This window comes from Haliaeetus albicilla, chromosome Z (assembly GCF_947461875.1).
Source record: "Haliaeetus albicilla chromosome Z, bHalAlb1.1, whole genome shotgun sequence".
Taxonomy (NCBI): Eukaryota; Metazoa; Chordata; class Aves; order Accipitriformes; family Accipitridae; genus Haliaeetus; species Haliaeetus albicilla.
Window position 1 is genome coordinate 65,149,429 of NC_091516.1, and position 23,016 is coordinate 65,172,444.

Genomic DNA, 23,016 nt, shown 5'->3' on the forward strand with positions numbered 1-23,016 from the left:
TGTTCACACACACATGAGTATTTATTTCTCACATTTCTTTCTGATAGTGTCTGAAGCTGAAATTTCTAGGGAGGCTGCTGACATGGAAATGAATAGAGAAAAGTATGTTGAAGAACTGAAGAAAGCATTGATAGCTGGAGAAGAATCAGCTGACAAATACAACTTTGCTGTTTCAAGAGATGAAGAAAATATGGAGTGTCACTTCTGCTATGAAAGAAATCTGAAAGATGGCTCTGTAAGTAGTTAAATGTTTAAATTTGACAGTTAAACTATGAGAAGGACCTTCTTGGTACATTTCTGTATTTTGTTAAGTTCTTTAAAGTCAAATAGACCTGTGATATATATGTTTTGGATTGAATGAATATTTTGAACTCTGCTATGGGCCAAACTAGAAACAAGTTTGTGGTATCAGTAGAACTATTGCTGTGTTGCTTTCTTAAATGCTACTGAGTAAGAGTATTACTTCTGTATATAAGTCTTGGATTAGTGTAGTGATAGGACAAGGGGTAATGGCTTTAAACTGAAAGAGGGTAGATTTAGATGAGATGTCAGGAAGAAATTCTTCACTGTGAGGGTGGTGAGACACTGGAAGTGGTTGCCCAGAGAGGCTGTGGATGCCCCATCCCTGGCAGTGTTCAAGGCCAGGTTGGATGGGGCTTAGAGCAACCTGGTCCCGTGGAAGGTGTCCCTGCCCATGGCAGGGGCTTTGGAACTAGATGATCTTAAGGGTCCCTTCCAACCTAAACTATTCTGTGATTCTGTGATTTATGTTTTGGTTTTTTTTAAGCAGAGTATGCCTACATGTTGGAGCTGCAGTTCAGTGTTAAGCTAATGTGTTCCATAAGCTGAGATTTTGTCTTTAATTCCTAATTTGCGAAGTATGCTTCCCTTTTGAAATTCCAGCCCTCAATGCATTTCTGCTTTGCTTGCTTTTTCTTTCTTCTCCCTCTATACTCACCCAAATAAGGGAAAATATTAAAATTTAAGGAAGATTATTTTCAAATGCTAAAACATACTGGAAAATGAACTTTTCTATTACTTTAAATATTTTAGAAGCTAACACTAAAATTGTTTCCTGCTTGGAAATGCATTAAATTGCAACTGGGAATGTGGTTCCATGTTGGTTTCTTGGCTGCAAAGGAAAGGACCCTCTTAAAGCAAGAAAGAAACCAGTATAACCTGTATCTGTAGGCACCTTTGGTTGTTTCAGGTTGTGGTTTGGTGTTAAAGCTTTTCTGGGGAAGAAACTAGTTTAAGGTAATCCTCCTTGCTTTTTTTGGTTTTTTTTTTGTTTCTTTTCTCCCTCCTCCAAAAATTAATGCTCTGCCTTTCCTAAGGTTTGACACAGCTTCAGTTGTGCAAGGATAGCAGTTGGGGTGACGGACCACTCAGCAACATTAGTGAAATAATTTGGGTTTAAAAAGCACTGATTTAAAATTGCATTGATCCAGTTCAGGGCGCAGTTCTGCAATCAGTTTCACTGACATTATTGAGGGGAAGAAAATAGTGGGGAGAGAATGGAGATGAGATTGCAGATTGAGAAGAGTAGGAATGTCTTTGGCCAGATCTTTTTTTTTTTTTCCCTGGGGAAAAAATCTAGCATGGAGTTGTTGTGTCTGGGAGCTAAGTGTCTAGAAATTGTCCTACCTGCTTTGTTTTAAAAGATTTCTTTTTCAGACCATTGGGACCTGCTTTGCTTCTCATTTGGTTAATTTTGGCAGGTATCACCATTTAAGAAACTAGCAGAGGTGTCTGACTTATAACAAAAACCGAAACCAAAACAAAGAAACTACCTTCTCTGGGCTGTGTCTGTTGGAAGTAGAAGGTGGAAATACTTTTTCCCTCTAAATTGGAAATAGGCAAAGAATGCAGTATAGATATTGGTCACAAACCTGAAATAGGAGTATGTGTTTATTTCGTGTATGTGTATCTCTTAGATGAGGAGAAAGTCACTTTAAAGAGGGGACCCATTCATATTACCTACTCAGTAGCAGCTCACTTATGTGCTTATTGTCAGAGTCTTGGCTTCATTTTAGTAAGCAGAGGAAGAGAGATTCAGTGGAATGAAGTTCTGTAATTAAGTACTCTTAAGAACCCGTCCTTTTTCCGTGTGCAATATAGGAAATTTCAGCACATTTGGCTCTTGACTGAGGTGCCAAAAGTTAGGTGATGTAAGTCTTTGAGTCTGCATTATCAATATTTCTGTGCTTTTACCTAGGGCCATACGGGCTCTATACCCGCTTCTTGACACTTCTTGTGAGGACACAGGGCTGTGTGCTGTTCACAAAGTGTCTAGGTAAAAAGTACTATATTACAGCAGGATTACAAAGTTGAGACCAAATTGTACTTAGAAAATAAGAGCAGTAATTTTAAGAACCCTGTCTTTCTTGTCTGTGTCACACATAATATATTCTAAATACCAGACAGATGAAATACATACTGTATTTTTATTACAGGAAAATATCTTCATATATGTGGGCCCACCTAATATATGTTTCCATCAATTAAGGCTTATGAGAAATTTAATTCATATGAAAACATCTCTATGTCAATTTGGGAAAATAATAATCTGGCCAAAGAAATTGAAAATACAAAGTGTCCTGATTGCTATGCATGTTTTTAACTTTGGGTGTCAAAAGAATGTTTTTAGAAAAGATGTCATTTCTTGGGTGAAAATACACCTTTTTTTCCTCCTGTACTAAACTAATGCCTACAAATAAAATTGCCAAAGCTTTTGTCAGAATTACAAATAGCTTTCAGGTGGATAACAGGATATGTTCCAAATACATTGCAAATTCTCTGTGAAAGTATTCATGATGTGCATCTTTCACCATCAGATTAGGAAATTAATCTTCCTGGGCTCTGTACATCCAGAGGGCTGCATTTACTCCAGAGAAAGCCTAGAGAAACGGCTCTGCAACTTAAACATGACTTAAATTCAGTGTTTGTCCCTTAGTAGTACTTATTCTTCTTACTGGGTATTGTCTTTACATCTTTTGTTTAGTCGTTATGAATATTTTCTCTTTCTCTTCATATTTCAGCAACTGTATATATACACAAATTACAGCCTTCCTAATCTTGGGAAGAGTGGAGAGAGGAAGAAACAATAATGGTGATGTGTGTGTGGAGAGCGGTGCTTTAGGTTAAACTGTGCTGCATTTCTTTTGTTAGATATGCTACCTGTAGTTATACTGAGAGATCTAGTTAGTCTGCATGTTTTTGTTTAAAATGTAGGCATAAAGGAAAAGGAGCAATCATTTCCAATTATGACAGTAGTGCACATAATACTGCTTCCAAGTTCCCTATTTCTTCTTTCCTACCCCGTTATATTATTAATCACCATTATGAGAAGGTCCATTAAATTATCAGGAATAATTAGAAGATCACTATTCTTAACCCAATGTTATTATCTTTTGATATATAACAAAAGGAGACATTACAGAACAGTAGGCATGAAGATGTGGTTGGTTGTGTTTGAATAACTGAATGTTTTCCTTAGTCTTAAATAATACAGTTAACACTTTTTAGTTAAAAAAAACCCCAGACTTCTGAAATGCATTGTTACACTTTGTGAGCTATAAAATGCTTATCAATTCATGCAGTTCTCTATTATTGCAAATTTTTTCATCCAAGGAGTACACAGGTGCCTAAGAATAAATTTTGTACTCTTGGAACTTCAGTATACCTTTTGTTAGAGGTATATGCATGCTTGTATACACAAACTGGATAATTTTAATTAATTTTAATGAAACCTACCCACAGCATGATGTTGGTCACCAACAGTCACCTATACCCATCGCAGCCAGTAATTTTCAGTGCACTGCTCTGCTGTAGTTCTCCATCCAGTCTGGGTAAACCACTGCTTCCTATCAAAAATTAAGAGTAGAATTTCTACAAAATAATTTGCCTTTTTTCTTCTGAATACATCGTAGATTCAGTTGAGTTGCGTCCTGGGCCCTTATTTACAAATTATATTTACACAGTCTATAAATAATTGCTGGCTGAAAAGTCTGCGAGGTTTAGGTGTGTGGTGGGTATACCCCAAATGGAATGAGCAGTTAAAAGCATCTTAAAGAATTCACAATGGTAAATTCTTGCAGCTTGTAAGTCAAGCTGCTTCTTATTCTGTCTCCTTGTTAAGAAAATTAATATTTATTTGTAGATACTATAGTTTAAATGAATAATCTCAAATAACATTCTTGATGCATTTATAATTCACACTAGTTAATAGTAGTATGGTATTTACTAATTTTTGTTACTTTAATTCACAAGAGAGTGTGTCTGAGAGAGCAGAAAAAGAGCAATAGCTTGCAACTAATTTTTTCTTTTAATATCTCATCCATGTGGGAAAATTGCACTGCTACATCTGTGTACACCATCTTGGTGTATCTGTTGATCCATGTTACTTGCAAATATCCACACATGAAACGTACTCTGTACATGATTAGCATGCTTGATATATAGACTAGGAGCTTAGTGAACAGATCTAATTTGTCATAAATAACGAAAGCTTTCATTGGTAGTGCATTAGAAGTTAGTGTTTACAATTTTAAGACTTAAAAAGCAGTGTTTACAGTGTTACAGATCAGTAATTTAATCATTATTGGCTGATGTGAAGTAAAGTTAGCTATGTCACCAATGTCACTTGATTTTTCTCTTGATGAGCATAATTTTCAGCTTGGTAATTACTAATGTATATATATAATATAAAATTTATGGACATATACGTGATTTTCAGGGGCTTAGTGAATGTATAAATCTGAAATACTCTGTTTTCAAAAGTCATCTTTTTTTTTTTTTTAGTTGTGTGCTTGCGTATTTGTTTTCCAGTCTTCTGGTAGAGAAAATATGTAGGTGATTTTAGACTAGTGACTGGTAATAGTCACTTGAGGATGATAAAATGTGTTAGATACTGAATTTTTTTTTCCATAACTGTACTAAACTGTGGTATTAGAAATAATTTTTACCTTCTTTGGAGCAGCTTGCTAAAGATCTGCTTCTCTAAAATATAATTATGTGCCAAAACTGTATTGGGTGGTCTATAGAAGTGCAAATAAAAATAATGGAGTGGTGTTAAGCAAAGGAAAGTGTAGGCATATTATTGGGAAATATTTTCTGATGTTGAAATTTGTTTTACTGCTGAAGTGTTTGCCAGAGGAAGTGGTAGCAGCCCCATTGCGTCAGTCACTTAAAAACGGACTGGACAAAGGAATGGAAAATGCACTGTAAGTAACTATCCTGCATTGGCAGTATAGTACATGAGATGACTTAACAGGCATTCTCCATCCCCAAAACCTGTGAATCTCTGCTTGCCTACCCAGACTACTGTATATGTGAGCGCCATTGGTCTGTGTTGCAATGAAGAACTTGTATTTACAGACAGACAGACACACGCACACACAAATTAAAGAGCAGTAGAGTGGAGGATGTAGTTTTTGTAAGTTGCCTCATGAAAACAGGTTTATCGTCCCTCATTAGGTGCCACAGGTTAGTTGTTCAAAGTTTGTTGGGTCTTTTGTAGTATAGGTGAAATATTTGACAGTGGTAAGTCTGACAGATGATCCTCCATTGTAGCAATAAAAGTTGGCATTGTAGACATCTCCTCGTTGAGGTAGGCTTACAAACAAGCCCTTGAAGATCAGTTTGGTTTTCCTTTCCTAGCTGATAGGGAAGAATAATTATCCTTTGTTTGCTTATGGAAGTAAGTAAGTTTAGAGATTAAAAACTTGTCTGTGGTTCCTCGAAATTACTTCCCTATCTATTGTACTGGCTCATTAAGGCTGGAATTACGCTTGTTAGCCAGAGCCCTATTTTGAAGGCCAAGAGACCTGCAACAACTTAGGGGGGTGTAAGAAGGCGGGCTGCGTCCAGATGTGAAATGCCTTTGACACTTTTTTGTATAGCTTTCACCATCAACATAAGTAAAGATCAGGGGGGTCATTTACACCATCTGTGTAACTGTCATTCAGAAGCCTACAATTTACAATCTAATTCACCTGTTGTTTAGTTGCTGAACAGGTAGGTTCCTTCCATGAACTGATGTCTACTACCAAAGCTAGATGCTTAAAAGTAAATGCTTGCAACTACTCCAGCGCTATCCTGATAGGATGAAACCAAACCTGTATCTCCAAACCCTTTAAAAAGTATTTATAATGATTAATATATAATAATGATGTATATGTAAGATTTAGGTGCTGATGGGTTTGGTTTTGGGTTTTTTTTTTTTTGAATGGATGGAAAACTTCCCCAAGTCACAAATAATTCATATCTAATTTAGAGGAGATAGGTATGTAACATGTTTATTTTGCAGTGTCATAGCTGCATGTAATTTTAAAAGTATCAAAATAAGAAACATAATCTAATTTAAGGGAAGTCCATAAGGATTTTTGTACTCACCTTTTTGAAACGGTGATCAAAAAAGTTAAAATGCTGCCTGAGTTTTATAAATACTTGTTCTAGCTGTATCTCAGCCTGATGTAGCTGAGCCTTAAAAATTATGCCTTTAAAAAATCTGATGTGTTTTGTGATTTGTCTTCCTTATGACAGGTGGCTTTGCTGTAGGGTATTCAGCACTCTGCCCTTAGGAGCTGTTTTTAGGGTGGTGAGGGCAAAGCAGACTGTTAAGAGTCACATTAAAATAACAATGGGTTTGGTATACAGTGGGACTTGTGTGTCAAGCCAGCTGCAGTGCAAAATGGGCCACACACACACAGATCTCAGTAAGGGGCCATTGAGGCTGGGCCAGCTAAACTGCTGCCACCTAAACAAACACCATCACAGAGTCAGTGATTTAGCGCTTGATCTAAGTAGGTGACCACTTGGAAGTAAATCTTTCCAAGTACTTTAGCAAGTCACTCCACATATAATAAATAATGGAAATCCGGCAAGATTTTTTTTGTACTGGCAATTAAGTTGATTAAATAGCCTTTGATAAACAATTATTTGAGTGCTAGCAGTCTTATTTTTTACAGTAATGTGACACGCTCTGGTTTTTTTCTTGCCTTTTGTGTAAATTTGTAAACAGGGAGGACATGAGCTTAAGAAATTCTACCTTAGATACAGTACTGTTGCTAATGAGGCTGATGGAAGAGATGCTGCTATTTGTCTCTTCCATTTCCTGTGGCTGCTTTTCCGTGGTCAGTTCTGTGAGTTCATTATGAATTTATTACAAGTTAAAAATACTTTGAGAAATTCATGCTAACCAAAACTTTTCACAGCATACTGAGTGAGTGAAGTAGAATTGGTAGAGCTCTTTATGCTGTCCAAACTGTCTTGGTTCAAGGTTTGAATAGTTACTTTGCTCCAAACGACTGAGGATACGTTGTTTGGATAACAAAGGTCACTGAGAGTTCAGATTGTTTCCCAGGCAATTCGACTAATTGCTCAACTGAAAATACAGAAAGATGAAATTATTAGTCTTTAGGTCAGTCTTAAAGCAATGACTCTTCTGTATCATTTATATCTATGTACTTAAGGATTTAAGAGCATACACTTGAATGAGTTTCTCGGAAGCCTGGTTCAGAAATAGCTTACTAATGTGCCTTATATAATAAAAACATTAAGTGTTATCTTTTGCATAATCTCAGACTTATAACTGCTACATGATTTTCCCCATCTCGCCCGATGCATAGGTTTATGCACTTTTCAGGTCTTGTAGCTACACTTTAAATGCAGTAGATCACTTCTGTAGCCTAGAGGTAAGAAAAGCTCTTTTAAAAATTCTCCCCCCCCCCCCCCCCCCCCCCCCAAATATTAATGTGTGTACAATATTTGACAAAAGTCCTGGAGAATTAACTTACGCTATTTTCCTTGTTTGGCTTTTGGCTTTTGATTGTAATAAGCTATTTGATTGTTTAGCCATTTGATTGCTGCTTCTGATAAGCAATGATTTGGAGAACTGTTGGGGAGAAGTACATTTAAAATACTGGAGGTATATACCTTTAAAAATGAGAGATTGTTGAAAACAGAAGAATCAAACACTGCAATGAATAAACACTCCTCGAGTTTCTCTTTACCGGTTAGGATTTGTGGATTTCACTGGAACTATCCAACTGAACAAAAATAGTAGTTCAACTGGTTTAAGGCCTATTGTCAATGACACTATAAAGGGCATTTTCTTACTTCACAAGTGCAATGACGGTCTAAATATATTAAAAATAAATGTTAAATGTTCTTAAAATAGCAAAATAACAGATACTGATTTGATTTATACAAGAAAAAAAGATCAGTTGTCCTTTTTCCCTCCTGATGTTATGGTATTGTCTCCCTTCCTCTCAATTCCCTCAGATTTTTCCCTTTTTGGCATACCTGCTGTGCATTTCAACTCTCTGGGTAGATATCAAGGCTTACTTTTTACTTGTACAGCTGAGTACAAATGCTTTCATTTTAGGAGGAAAATCTTTAAATCATGGCATATTGACAAGTCTTAGTTTCCCAAGAAAAATAGAGAGGACAGTAGATGCTCTGGAAAAGAGATTACTGGGTTTTGAAACTTCACTACAATAGTCTAGTCCTGTATTCACTGTAAGGATGAACAACGGTCAGAGCCTGAAGAACAGCAAGAATCTTACCTATGTTTCTCTTCAGAAATGCTTTTACAGCTCCAGAGGAAGCATTAATCTTCCTACCTGCAAAGGCACAGGAAAACCCTCAAGCTCAGGATAATAATGTTTTGTTAAATTTTGCATTCACTAAAATAGACTTTACCAGTATAAAAATTTGAATGGATATGTTTTAACCCTCAAAGCTTTGAGTAGATGCTTCCAGTTAATTTCAGCACTTATACTAGTTCTACTACAGTTACATACTGAAATTGTCTTGAAATGTAAGAAAAGAGCAAATTTGACATGTACAGTATTTTTAAAAAAACTGGCAAATACAGAAATATCTGTGTAACGCGATGCAGAAATAAGGTAGCTGTAGTATTTGCAGTGAGGAAGGTGTTATGCTTCTGGTTGTTTGCTTCCCTTAAGTTGCAGTGAGGTGAAATACATATCTTTGCTTGTTCACTTATCTTAGGAAGTTGCTATGTATTAGTAATTCTGATATAAAAATAAATTTTGCTCTGAACAGTGCAAAAAGGTTCCTAATTTCATGGTCCAATAAGCAGAGCAAGGTCAACTGTTTCCTGGTGGAACTGTACTATTCTAATTTTGCTACCTCACTATAAACACTGTAAACTGTTGTGTCTGACCTTAGGGTTTTACAAAATGCTAATCACTGCCTGTTAGATGTCAGGCAGCATGTGGAGTAAGTTTGTTTTTTTTAATCATGGAGGACAAAGCCTAAGGCTCTTTGGATTGAGATTTAAAATTTGAAGCCTAATAACATATATATTTGAAATTTTTGGTGAGTCCAATATTCACTTAGAATTGTTCTAAAAGATATTAGTAATGCTGGAAAATGCTTTGGAAGCTAGGTTCTCTGTTTTTGAAATCTTGAACATGGTTCCCTTACAAAAATACATTCCCAGAGAGATAAATACAGTGTACATCTTAAAGAGTAAGTTTCTGGATAATATCATTCTGTGCAAAAGCTCTTCCATAGAAGATGATTTGTCTTGTTATCTTTTTTTTTATTATTATTAGTCTCAGATGCTCCTGCAAATAGTGTCTGACATTTCATTTAAAAATTAGTTTTAATTGGTCTGTTGGATGTAAAATGTAACTGGTACTAGTTTGGGGGTTTTGGGGTTTTCAGAATGCAAATCCTTGTCTTTTTGCATGTGTTCTTCTCTGGCAAATCTAAGTTTTGGCTTTTTTTTAAGATTTTGAAGTACAGATTTTTGTTCTGTTCATACAAGCACATTGTCTTCACAGTGTCTTCTCAGTGCATGATTAATAGCTGTAGGTTATTAGTATAACAAATATATAAGCATATGCTAATTTGTGGTAACAGAACCTTGCCAATGCTTTTAGGAGCTGCAGAGATACCGAAAAGTGGAATCTGGAAACAGTCAGGTTTTTTTACTGGTCATTCAATCCGAATTATTGCAACATGACATTCTAAATCTTTTAACCTGACTTAAATGGGATGGGGTGGGGGGTTGAAGCAGGGAGTGGAAAAAAACCCTCCAGCACTGAGATATCAGTAGGAAAAGAAAAATTACACACATATGTCCTCATCCTCTCCAATAATAAACTGCATTCTCCAATCCATGAATGGTTGTTGTGGCCTTTATTAGCAAGTAGCATCCATCACATTGAAAGCAGATGTGTAAATCTCATCAGGTTTAGTCTCGTACATACTATGTGGGACTTAAAAGGGAACCTCTTAGGTGAGAGAAGGTCCCCTGGTTTGCAAAGTGATGCTTTTGAGTAGTAGTTTCTATCAGTAAACAGAAATACTTCATTTTAGGTTTGTCTTGCATCTCTGCATTTCTGTATTTTCTTAATAGAAGCTGTTTATCAATGATTTGCATGATCAGGTACAAGCTGTATTATATAGTGTGTATGTGTGGGTTATTGTGCCCTTAGTCTAAAACTATTTTAAAGTTGTTTTTTTTTTCTTACTAGAAAATAATGCATGAAACATACTCTTTGTTATTGGATGATGCTTAATATATTTGTAGTTTAGCTTGGGATAAAATTCTAATTTAGCTAAAATGACTTAATGCAGGACTTGAATTACCATCCTCCTCAAATTTTCAGCTGCTTGTTACATTTTCTAATTCTCTGTGCACTTAGTTGATTGCTATACAACTCACAAAGCAGTAGGAGATAGATTTTCATGATTTCCCACTGAACTTGTTACCTTGCAGTTGTGTGTGTTTTGTAGCTGTTCAGTTTTAACTAGAATGAGAATTTCTTATTCTATGTATAGCTAGTCTATCCCAGAAACATTATATGGATGGAGTTTGCTATTTATTTGGAATAAACCTGACCATACTCTCTTGCTTTAGCCTGAACCTATACTCTTCTCCTCTGAACTGAATCACTCTCAGGAAAAAAAAAAAAAGTTTATGCACTATCTAATGTAGCTCTTGGAGACTTACTAACTTGAGTTGTTGATTGGCAGTCACAGTGCAATTAAGAGTTCTAGTCTAGATGAGAGGTCTAAGCCTGAGGTAATGTGGTGAACTTGGAAGTCCGAAGATACATAGTTGGAGAAAAACTGTGAGCTTGTGTAGCCTTTACAAGTACTGTTTTATTCACAGTTTAAAATACCGTTTAAGCTAAACAAAAATCCTATTGAAAACTATGCATATCATGAGAATGTGTTGTCCTTTAAATAACCCAGAGTCAGCTGATAATTTTTTTTTTAAGTTTTTTTTTGGCTAAAAATTGAAAATAGAAGAATTTACTATCATCTTTTACTTCCCTGGGCTCACAAAGGAGTTGAAACAGTGTAGTCTTGCTACCTGCTTTGAGAAACTGATTCTCTAAATCAGCCATTTACCACTCCAGTTTTTTGGTTTTGGCAGTGTTACTGAGATTGTATACTGAAATTCATTAAGCAATGTAGTTTTAATCTCATTAAGAAATAATGAGATGATGTGTAGTACATAGGTTGAAACTGAGAATGTTAAACAAGAATGCAAATACTACTGAATAGCAAATGGAAGGATGTTTAAAGGGATATTTCAAATACACGTGTAATTATAATCAAAGATGAAAATTTTGCTCTGTGTCAGATTATTGAACCCACTGAAATGGGAGCTTGTTTCATGTTGTCTGTCAAACGATGAAGATTTCTGTAGAGTCAGTCAGTTTGGTAATCCATTACTCTCCAAACATTCGCCCCCCCCAAACTGTAGAGGGACTGAGTTAGTAATATTGTGCATTAATAATGGCAGTTGTCTACAAGCTGACAACAGTTTACTGGAAGGCAGTCCTGAGGTTCAGTGCTTATTGTAAAGCAAGTGTCTGTCTCTGGATCTTGTCTTAATCTTCTGGGTCTTGCTCCCAATCAGGTAGCCTGACTATCTCCTCTGTGGTTCCCGTCCACTGAGACTTTACCTATGGTGTTTACAGTGAGCGTGCTGGACCGAAATCCATGCGTGAAGGTAAAGAAGTAAGAAGCATCTCTCTCTGGTCACTCCCATCCCCACTTGTCTGAGTGTGGAGATGTCCAGGAAACAACTGTTGTATTTCCAAAAATGGCTCTCATGATATGTCAGCAACAAAAAAAACATTAAGTGCTTAGACACATTTATGGATTTTTCACAATTCCTTATGATGAAAATTTGTATACTTTTGAGATCTGTCTTATGTTTGATCAGTATTTTTTATTTTTAAAGACCTGCATTAAAATATTTAACATTTATTTTATATCCACTAACTGGTATACAACAAACCAATTATGTTTGAGAGATCCAGCTGAAGGTTTTATTAGCTGTGATTGGGGGGGGCAAAAATGTGTTTTCATTGGCTGTAAATAACTAAATGGGAATTCTCTCTTGTTCAGGAGATCAGAGGAATAGTCAGCCTGCTGGTACACTTGTGTGTTAGCTTGAAAAAATCTGTAAACTGCGTAACGAAGATGTTATGCTTTCAACCTTGCAGGATATGAGTGAATTATTCAAGGTATTTGGGAAAAGGATATTTTAATAAGGCTGTTAGTTGGACATGTGGTAACAGAAGTATTGTGCTAACCAGTGGAATGGGAATTGGGGTATGTTATGCGTATTAGCTACCTGACATAGTTTAAAAATTCTTATTTCAGTGATACAATCTGGGGATTGCAAAAAACCAGCCTTTCTGTGGAAAAGAAAATTCATGTACTAGTCCTTTATCTTGAGAGAGGATGAGTAAAAGAAGCAAACCAACCAAAGCTGTTCCACAGTCATCTCCAAATTGCTTGATTAGTAATGAAAAGTTTGTTTCTCTGCTCTTTCTCTGCAAGTGTACAATATATCTTGTAATAGCATTAGTAATTTTCATGGATTTTAACAGTTTATCCGAAGCTCTATCACTTTATATTTTGTCGTTAGAAAACCAATGTTCACGTCCACCTTTAATAATGCGTAACAATTCAAAAAGGTATATATAACCAGACAGTGCTGTAACAATGACTGAGGGCACCAAAGAGTGCAAATTACTCGAGGTAAAGGCATTCTTAATTTGTAATAAAAATAATTCTGCCAGATTGTGTGTAGGAGGGGTGGGTGGACAGGACTTGTCTGTTAACTCTTGGGCAGGCTACACCTTGATTTTTTTGTATGGATTCAAGGGGCATTAGAAATGGATGAGTACACTGGTTTTGAGTGTGAGAACAGTAAAGTGAGTAGTTGGGCTCAATGGCTTTCACAAGACCCTCGTACATGTCACTGCTGAAATCCTCATGAAGGCCTGAATGTATATATTGCAAATGCCTTTGATTTACCATGCTAATTTAATTTTCCTTTTTGTCTGTGGTCCTCGAGAATTTTTGAATCCCTTTTTCTAAAACATCTATTTTCTTTGTGGCTAGAATGCCAGGAAGATGTTGTTACATAGTATTTACCACAGGGTAAGACTGAGACCATTCACTGTGACTAAGCATCTTCATTTGCGGAAAATAATTGGGGCAGATACTACTCTAATTTTCTTGCCTTTATATTCTTTGGTTGGGGTGGTGGATCTCTATAGGTTCTATGGCACAAACATAAAAGTGGTCACTGCCCCCCCCAAGAGAGGAAAGATGACAGATACACATCCCTGATGTCTGAATTTCTCATGAGGAGAATAAACACACTTCACTGGTGGAGGAAAGAAGTTGCAAAATGTTGCTGCCTTTAATAGCAAAATGAGACTGTGAATGTCCAGGAAGAGATTTGAGCTGAAGGTGTTGCCTGGTTCACAGACCTTAATAGCAGACATGATACTGATACCTGTATTATTAGCCTAGAGAATAAATGGCAGCATCTGGAGGAGGCAGCATCTCTGTTCTTTAGCCACGCTGAGCTTGAGCAGACGAGGTATTCAGGAGACGGGCTGAGGGAGGTGTGAGGTCTTGGAATAGAAATGGGACTGTGAGTGTCATCAACTTAGAAAGGAGGGATGAATATGAGTGTAAATAACATCATCAAGATTTAACATACAGGAGAATAAAGAGACCAGGCTAAAGAGGAAGCAAGTATTTTAAAGCTGTTCTTGGGAGCTTGCTGTTTAAAATAAATGCTTCATCAGAAATGGTGTGTGTGGGGGGAAGCTTAACTTATTGTTTTAGCTTCTGTTGGACAAGCTGATATCTAAAATTGACACTATAACAATTTTTTTCAACCTTTATTACTAACAGTTTTTGGGACTCTGAGTGAGGAGGTAATGTATTCCCAGGTTTTAGCCATCCTAATCTAGCTGTGTGGTTTATCTCAAGTTTGTCAGACAGTACTTATATAACACGAATGCAGTGGTTTCTTTCTGGTGCACTGCCAGAGCTGCATGTGTTCATCAAATGTTATTTAGTCATTGCAGCATATTTATGCCATCTGGAAATGCATGTGCTTCCCTTCCTGAACAATGGCCTTTAATCAAGACCACTATTATGGAAAGGGTAGAAAGAGTAGTATACATAATCAGTAGGATGCCAAAATTAGAATTACACATACATTTTTCCTAACCCTATCATGTTGCACTCAGGATAACAAGCTTCCAGAGGGTACCACGTCTCTGGAACTAGTACCTTTATCCACGAACTGTCTCACTTCTGTGTGTATTATTCAGAGTCCAAATCGTTTAAAGAGCTTCAGGGTAAAAATAACAAATCAAGAGACATCATGGAGAATTGTAAGCCTATAGGAATTGCCTGATATCTTTTATTTGTTAGGAAACTCCATTTTTCCAGGTCTGTCTAAACAGAAACATCCACAAAACCATTTCACATCTGTTGTACTCCTTTCTTCATATTACAAAAGCATAAGCTTTTTGTTCCACACATTGTTGGAACAATTTCTTGATTGTGTTAAAGCTCCACTAGCTTTTTGCAGTTGGTACTAAAAGAACATGTAGAGAACGCAAATACATTTGAGATGGTGTTAATTCACTTGGTAAGAGCCAGGAACTGAAGTGTGCCTGGTAGCATTCTAAAAGTGTGTGCATTCACAGATGATATTCAAGAAGCAGAAACATATATTCAGTCACACATGTAAAACTGATCCAATGTTTGTTGAATGACTTATTTACTCAAGTTTAGCTTTTGCTTTTATGATGCTTAGTGTCTTTCTGTTAATTTCTGGTTATTTTTCATGCCAAGTAAAGATTTTTTTTTTTTAACAATACCTCTTATATTGACAAATTGATCTTTTGTTGTGGGTTTGTTTGTGTTGTTTGTTTTTGGTTTTTTCCCCTATGAAAGTTAGTAGGGGGGTGGGGGAGAAATGTCTCTTTTCAGGTTTTCTGGTAGTGCTGTAGTGCTCGATAAAGCTGCACTAGTTAATCCCAGCTTTTCTAGAGGTAGTTGAGAGAACTGCCCTGGATCTTTCTCCCTTCTTAAAATGGATTTTTTTAGAAGCTGATTTAAAAAAAAGTTTTTTTTTTTTCCTCTGATTGCAATTTTAAAGCTTTAGGCATGTTGAAATCTAGCTGTCTAATTGTGTATCGATCGAGACACATTCAGCACGTACTGGTCTTTCAGGATTCTTAAAAGTTTCCTTGTTGAAAGAGAAAGAGAAGCTTGAAACTGACTCAGTGACAAGTCTGCCTGCCTGTCAGGGAGTTTCTGGACCTTCATAGGTAGGCTTATGATTTCATAATACCACCTCGTTTAAGTGAGTGGAGGTTCTCTGTGTGATTGCACAGCTAATTCAGAGGTTGATAGAAGATACGTGTGCTATGTGCTTCCTGTTAAATTTACCACAGTTGACATACTCGTATTTGATTCATCTCAGAACATCATGAAAATGTGGGTGCAATCAAATGTTTAACCATTACCTGTCAGTCTAGGATTTTAGCAAGTTTTTAGTTCTCTGTTACTTTTACATAAAGAAACACTTGTATTTCATGACATATGAGTGACTCAACTTGGTAGCTTGTGTATGTAAGGCTCAGTAACAATTTGGCATTGTACATAGTCAGTCTGGGTCCTGGCCTCTCTTCTGTCTTTATCCAAAGAAGTGGACTTCCCTTTCTCCCAGTGCAGTACCCTCTGCAGGGAGGCAGAGGAAAATTTCATCATCTGGCAGAATTTTCCTGATACTAGGTATGTCAGTCCTTGGAACAAATGCTTCAAATTTGATTGCATTTCTTCAGCATAAGCTGAGGCTTGAATCCACAATTCCATCCTTAATGTTCTTCTAGATACATTAAGTTTCTCCTGGGTGATAGCTTTTTTTCCCTTCAGAAACTGTGGTTTCTGAAGTATGACAAGAACGAGCTTACCCCACAAGTTCAGGTGTGGTACTTGAGCATGGAAAATGATGTAATTCAACAAATGGCACCTACTTTAATTAAAAAAAAAAAAAAAAAAAGTCCCTAGATGTCAGGTCACATGCCTTTGGAAAATAACACATAGATTCCACAACATATAAGCATTGCCTTTCAGCTACAACTTTAAACTTTAATCTGGACCTTGACATTGGAAAGAAATATATTTCCATATGGTAGAGAATTTATTAATATTTGTTAAAAAATTCATGTGGGTTTGTCCATAACTACAGCATAAAACTTAACACTTCAGTAGTCTGGTGGGTGACATACAACCTCTGTGCGTTACTGTTTTGAATACCTTCGAAGGGAAAATGGTTAGTAAGAGAAAGTTGTCTTTATCATATACGTTCTTTCTTTTTCAGAGCTAGAATGATATAACTTACTAGTATATGATGGAAAGCCCAGATATTCCAGGCTATATTGACCTTTCTGTAGACTTAATTCAGGATGGTAGTAATATGCATTGATTTTGAGAAGGAAATACATATTTTGCTCTAAGGTTAAGGTAACATTTGATGAAAAAATTTGTGCTTCTGTAATTATTTTTTAAGTGTTGAGATATGTTGTGGGAAATAGTTTTATTGAATGGACAAGTAGTACTAATGCAACTAAGGCTCTGTAAGTTTTCCGCTTCACTGATGTAAGTGAATCCTTATCCTTTATTAACTGCTGTAAATTACAAAATTTCAATACTATCACTCTGAAATGGAATAAATTTATTCCTCCTTGTTTAAGAGAAGAAATTTATGATTCACTGGAATCATTTTGGCTTAGTTGCAGGTTAGTAGTCTTTTGAATTTAGTAGGATTGCTTGCATAAATTTTAAAAAATGCCAACAAATTGTGGAAGTAAGGTAAAGGCTGTAGAAGTGGTCTTACTGTTTCTTAGAATTCAGAAAAATAAATTTATAGGGGAAAGCTAACTTTTCTATGGTGGGACTCTCCAATGGATGCTTGAATCCTTCACAGATGTTGTGTAATTGTTTTCAAAATACTACACAACACAAGATGGAGATCCGCATTCTTCTTGTATTTATTATTAAAGCTTTTGAGTAGTGCTCAAAACCAGCTTATAGCTAACAAGTAACATAAATTTACTGTTGTTAACACCCAAGCTATAGACATTTGCTACTTTACAAACTAATCCTGTCTCTTACATTAATGCAGCCTGGATTATGCAATGTTCTTATTAGTTGAAATGGTCTGGCGTTTCTACAAAAGGTCCACTGGAAGCTTGCACAAGTTGTAATTAGTTTTGAAAAGCTATATTTAACCTATTAAGCAACTTCTGTGGCCTTTTTTGAAGGACCGTACCTTTTAAGAAGTGAACATATATTTTTACTTAATAAAACAAGACAGTGGGAAGTGTTACTTTGGTAAGGCCTCAGTAAACCTGATTTGATAAAGAGATATTAATCTTAGCTATGGTATAAATGTGATGTTTAAGAATATTGGCTAGATTCCAATTTTTTGTATTTATCTGCTCGTCATCTTGTGGATGCTACATTGTCTGTATTCCAGAATATTTTTTACACAACAGTCTGGCTATAATCTCACAAGAGTGGAAAAATAAGTGTTGAAAAACAATACTGATAAGATTTCTTAGTTTGAAGTATTGCAAACTCTTAATAGATGAAGCATTTTGATAAATGTTTGTTGTAAGAGATTGTCTTTGAAATTTATAGCCGCCCAGTTGTTTCTCTCCTCTTCATCAGACTGAAGGTATTCAGAATCTTGAGATCCAGGCAAATGACATGCCTCTTTCTTTTAAATGAGGATAATGTTTTTGGGAGGCATTTATCTCTATTTGAAAATCACAAGTTTATGATGATGTTTTTAGAAAAATTTGTGAGAGGCATTGACTAAGTCTGTATTGCTTTGCAGAGGGGAGGGGGTAGATTTAAAACAAAAAATGTACTGATTTGTTTGTGGGAGATTTTATCTGTGTCTCGAGTGATGTGTATCTTTAATAAGCACTGTTATAACCTTCTTGCTTTGGTTAGATTTCTGAAGCAAAAACTTGATGGTAATATTGCAATGCACACATTCTGTTCTAAATTCTCATTTTTCTTTTCCTGCAAGAAGGCCTACCCCCTGCCTCAGTGGTATACTGTAGCAACTGCATATGTTAAAATTTCAGTATGCGTTTTGTGTAGCAAACTAAAACAGAGTCTAAGGAAAAGGATCTTTTCAGCAGATGCACCAGGCAAGTTCTTTGTTGATCAAATCAGGACCCTTTAGCAGAGGCCAGGTACAGGGTAAGAAGGATTCTCCACAGGGTCTTCCCTTGAGCACAGTCCTTAAAGTAAGGAGAGGAGAGGAGAAGAGAGGATTGTCATCCAGCTAGTCCTCTCCAATTTCACTAAAATGTTTTTTTTATGTGTGGTGGCCATTCTTCTCTTCCTCCCTTCCTTATAAACCTTATTTTGAAATACAGAAAATACAGATGCCAGTAAAACCTGACTTTGTAACTAAGACACGGTCAAGCCCATAGTGGTTTTTTTCAACAGTTAAGAATTTCCCAAGTGCTCTCTGTAATGAATAAACTCTTGGTTTCCCCTGAAGCAGGGCATTTAAGTTGGGAGATCATTCTGTTACAGATCCCAGCTGCTCTCTTCAGTGAAGAAAAGTAAGTATTCATAGCCATGGCCTAAGGAGAGTAGTTTAAGAGATAGGATCTGGTTTCCTTCAGTGTTTGTTTTCAAGGATTATCTTTTGGTCAGAGTAGATGCACAGCTGTTTCACAGGTCCTAAATTTTCCATTCATTATCAACTTGACACCTATGGAAGATAGGCGAGATCTTGAGTTTCCATCAGTTCCTTCCCATGGGCAAGGAAACTAATTTTAGTACACTTGGTAGATAAACAATTGAACTGATTATTTCAGAGCATTTTAGGTCACATTCCAGTATTCTTTTATTTTAGTTCATGCAATATTGTAATTGATAGAGATGGGAACAGTTGCAGGCAATGGCATACTGAGACACTAGATAGTTTTACAGTAGTGCTATTACTTGTAGGCACTTCAGTTTGGACACTTTTGTCCACAAATAAAATACCTTTTTGGTGAAATTTCCACCAGGAATAACACTAAAAGAATGCTGATTTTTTGCTGAAATCAATTTATCTTAGTCTTCTACATGGTGCCTTTTAAAACTGATCTACCTGCCTGGTGCCCTCATCTTCAGGGAGACTTTGTGAAAATATTCTTTCAGAAAAATCTCAGTCTGTGGTTTTTTTTAATTGTTTGCTTATTCCGAAATTTACATGAGAAAGTTCACATAAGTGAGAAAGAGTGATGTGTGGTAGTTAAGTCAGCGGTAGAACAGGTAGCCAAGAAAAGGAACCTGGAACTTTTAACTTATTTGTCAAACACAATTACATCTAAGTTTGGGTTTCCAAAATACTATTTATTGTTCAGGCCATTAGTTGGATTCTGTTGAAACAATCAAACTCAGCTGAAGTAGCAGCTTTTCAACTGAAGCTTCTAAATTTTGATTACTTCAGCTATGTGGCGTCCTCATCAGTTGAAAATCATGTCTCAGTTCAAAACTAATGCAACTTGAAAGTTGCATTGGTTGAAAGGGGAAGTGCAAGATATCAAGGGAGGCCTTGGTTCTCGTTATTTGTGCTAAGACTTAAAAACTGGACGCTAGGTCAGCTGATTTATGTCTCAATTGCTTTGGATTTACACAGCAATCTTTCTTTACTATGTCTTCACAATGACTCAGCCCAGGCAGATTTCCATCACCCTTTCCACCCAGCTCCGCTGTATTAGTCATATGCAGTTTAGCAGTATTGGAGAAGCTGTTTCTTGGCTCTATCTGCAGATAGTTTCGATTATCAAAAGACAAAAGGACTTCATTTACATATAGCTTGTAACTTGGGGATTTAATTCTGAACAGAATAGAAAGCCAGTCTGTTTCCTTCCTTTTAAAAAAGTCCCTGTGATAAAATTAGCATCTGGATATAGTGAAGAAAAATGTAATTACATTTTTGCACTAACTTCTGTTAGCACAAAAATCAGCTAAAAAAAAAAAATCAGCTCAAACCTGATTCTCTCTCTCATGGTCCATTTATAATGTTTATCTCTTCTGCGTTGTTTTCACTTTCTAGTTTTCTGTTATCTTGCTTTTTTAGTTCCTTTCCCGAAGTTTATTTCTGAGTATAGCTATAAAATTATCAAACTGAAAAACAAAGCAATAAAGAGTTGATGCATGTTGCACCTTAGAATTACATGAGTACATTATAAACAAAGAATTTCCATGGCTTCCCTTCAGTGTCACACTTTAAGCTGCTCATATGGTATACATCTGTGGTCTTTTGGCAGCATGCTTGGCTGCTGCATGGGAGTTTTTTTGAGTTTAGAGCTAACCTCGTATCTGTCTTCCCATCACTCTAGAAGTTATGAAACTCTTGTGCTTCTTTACATGGCTGCCATGAAGTGAGCTATTAAAATGTTACAGAAGCAAGGAGATTGAATTAATGATGCTGCATGATGGGAATGAAGGTGGGTTTTTTTGGTAACAAAACAAGTATCTTTGAGTTCTTTTCTTTAGCTGTGTGTTTTGTATGCATAGATTATGGTGAATTTCCTATACACAGATTCAAAGGACGATTGATTCTTGATTGATTCACTTGATTCATGTTGCATTGCTTTCAGGAAAGGTAGTAATGACCATACAGATGGTTGAATCAAGTACACAGATCTATATCAACAAGTTTTAGAACATTTAGATAGTCAAAAGTCTCAGTGATTCTTACTTAAAAAAGCACATTTAAATGAGGCTTTTCCTGCTTAAGTGGGAGTTTAAAAATATAAAAGAATAGGTGGGAAAAAAGTGAATTTACAAAAAAAAAATCAGAATAAGAGTAATATAAGGGAAAGATCTGCAACTGGTAGAATTATGTGCAGAAATGCTTTTTTTTAATTTCCTGTGAATCGTACTAGTCTTATATTCTTGTTAGACTTAGTTCTGTTACTTGTTAGACTGTGTTTCTATTACTGAATAATGATGAAAAAAACGTTAGCATTGCTTCAGAACAGGCCAAGATGTTCCATTAGTATTTCTCTTCTGAATCTGAAAAGCAAAAATATTTGTGTGTGACAAAGACAATCCATTAGTTACTAAGGAAGATATTACATATATAAGCACATTTAAATTATTAGCCTTCTCAAATAATTTGTGTCCAAATCCTTGGGAAGTTATGGAAGACTTGAAAATGTGCTACTGTTCTGTCAGCATGCAGTGGGTATCCTGTCTGACTTCTCCGTGTTGAAATCTGAAGCTGCCTATGCTGTAGTCAGTGAGGAATTAAAGCAATAGACAAGTCTGCTAAAATACTAAGGGATTACAGAATGAAAATGAATTGTTGGTGGTAAATTTCCTTTATTAAAAAAAAACAAAACAACAAAAACCAAAAAAACAACTCTCCATCTCAGAATGTCTTGGGAGAGGATCAAGTTTTACATTCCTATAGTTAGTCATTTACAAAGAAAAGAAAGTCAAGATCACTTAGACTGACCTAAAAGTGAAGAAAGGATTGTTAAGGAGTTCTGTGGTTGAGGGGTATTGCAGTAGACTTTTTGGAGGTAACGTATCGCAGTTTTCCCTATTTTACATGGAAGCTGGTTTTAATTACTTCCCACAAAATATCTGAGGATTTAAGACTCAATGAAATAAGTAGTATCTAGGGTTCTTACTTTTGTACAGTTCATCAAGTCTAAAATAAGTATTGTACATATCTAATTTCTAAAGACACTACTGTAGATAGGAAGTCTCCAGGTATAGCATTGTAAAAGCATCTGTAAAACAAAGGATGTGGTAAAGAGGAATGGGAGACTGCTAGAAGTAACAGCTCTGAAAAAGATTTTGGGATCTCAGGGGGCAAACGGCTTTAAAAGACCTCCCAGTCTGATCCTTTGGTAAAAAGATCCACCTTTTTCACAGTTGTATAAGAGTAGGGAGTTCGATGTTTTATGATATGGAGCACTTAAGATTTATGCTAGCATATAGTGTTCTGTTTTGTTGCCTCAATGTTTTTAGCATAATTCTAGAAATGTTGTATGTGTGACAAAAAGCCACAGCGGCCTTTTCTGTCAAGTGTGGTAAGTCACAGGAGAGAGCTATGGCTGGAAGCCAAATCTAGGTAAGTTCACCTACAGCAAATAGTAGGGGAACAAGTAGTTTATTAAGACTTGACATAGCCCCTTCTTGAATACACATTTCTGAAAAATACTTTCACTCAAAATGAATTTCTAGGCTGTGAATGGGTAATATTTTATTGGCCTGTCAGCTGCAGGATCATTTGTTGCTCTCTTGAAATCTGAAGACATACCTACAGGTTGTATTCATATCACTGCTGTGTTTTAATGTGTTCAGAGAATAAAATGTCAGTAAATTCCCATGATATTTTTTCAGATCTTTTATTATTCTTTGTCTTTATTGTACCTTGCTTTGAAACTTAGGAGGATCTAACTGGCATGCAAGTTCTGCATTTAAATCTCCTCTTTTGTTTTCTATTTTTTTTCAGCTTAAACCTTTTACAGTAGTTTAGGCTGCAGATCTGTGGCACTGGAGTAGAACAGGGTTTTTGCACCCCCCAACAACACTCTTTAAAAGCCATAGCCTCATGGATTGTTCTTTCTTTTTTTTTTTTTTCTTAACCACCTA

At 36.1% G+C, this 23,016-nt stretch overlaps 1 protein-coding gene across 3 annotated transcripts in view; it reads left to right on the forward strand.

Annotated features, from left to right (window-relative positions):
* The window catches only part of XRCC4 (X-ray repair cross complementing 4), a 180,832-nt gene that overhangs the window by 25,085 nt on the left and 132,731 nt on the right, over window positions 1–23,016 (forward strand). For all 3 annotated transcript variants that reach the window (XM_069777717.1, XM_069777718.1, XM_069777716.1), the window contains one exon: window positions 48–235. In XM_069777717.1, the coding sequence (XP_069633818.1) occupies window positions 48–235 (188 nt within the window). The remainder of the gene's footprint in view (window positions 1–47; window positions 236–23,016) is intronic.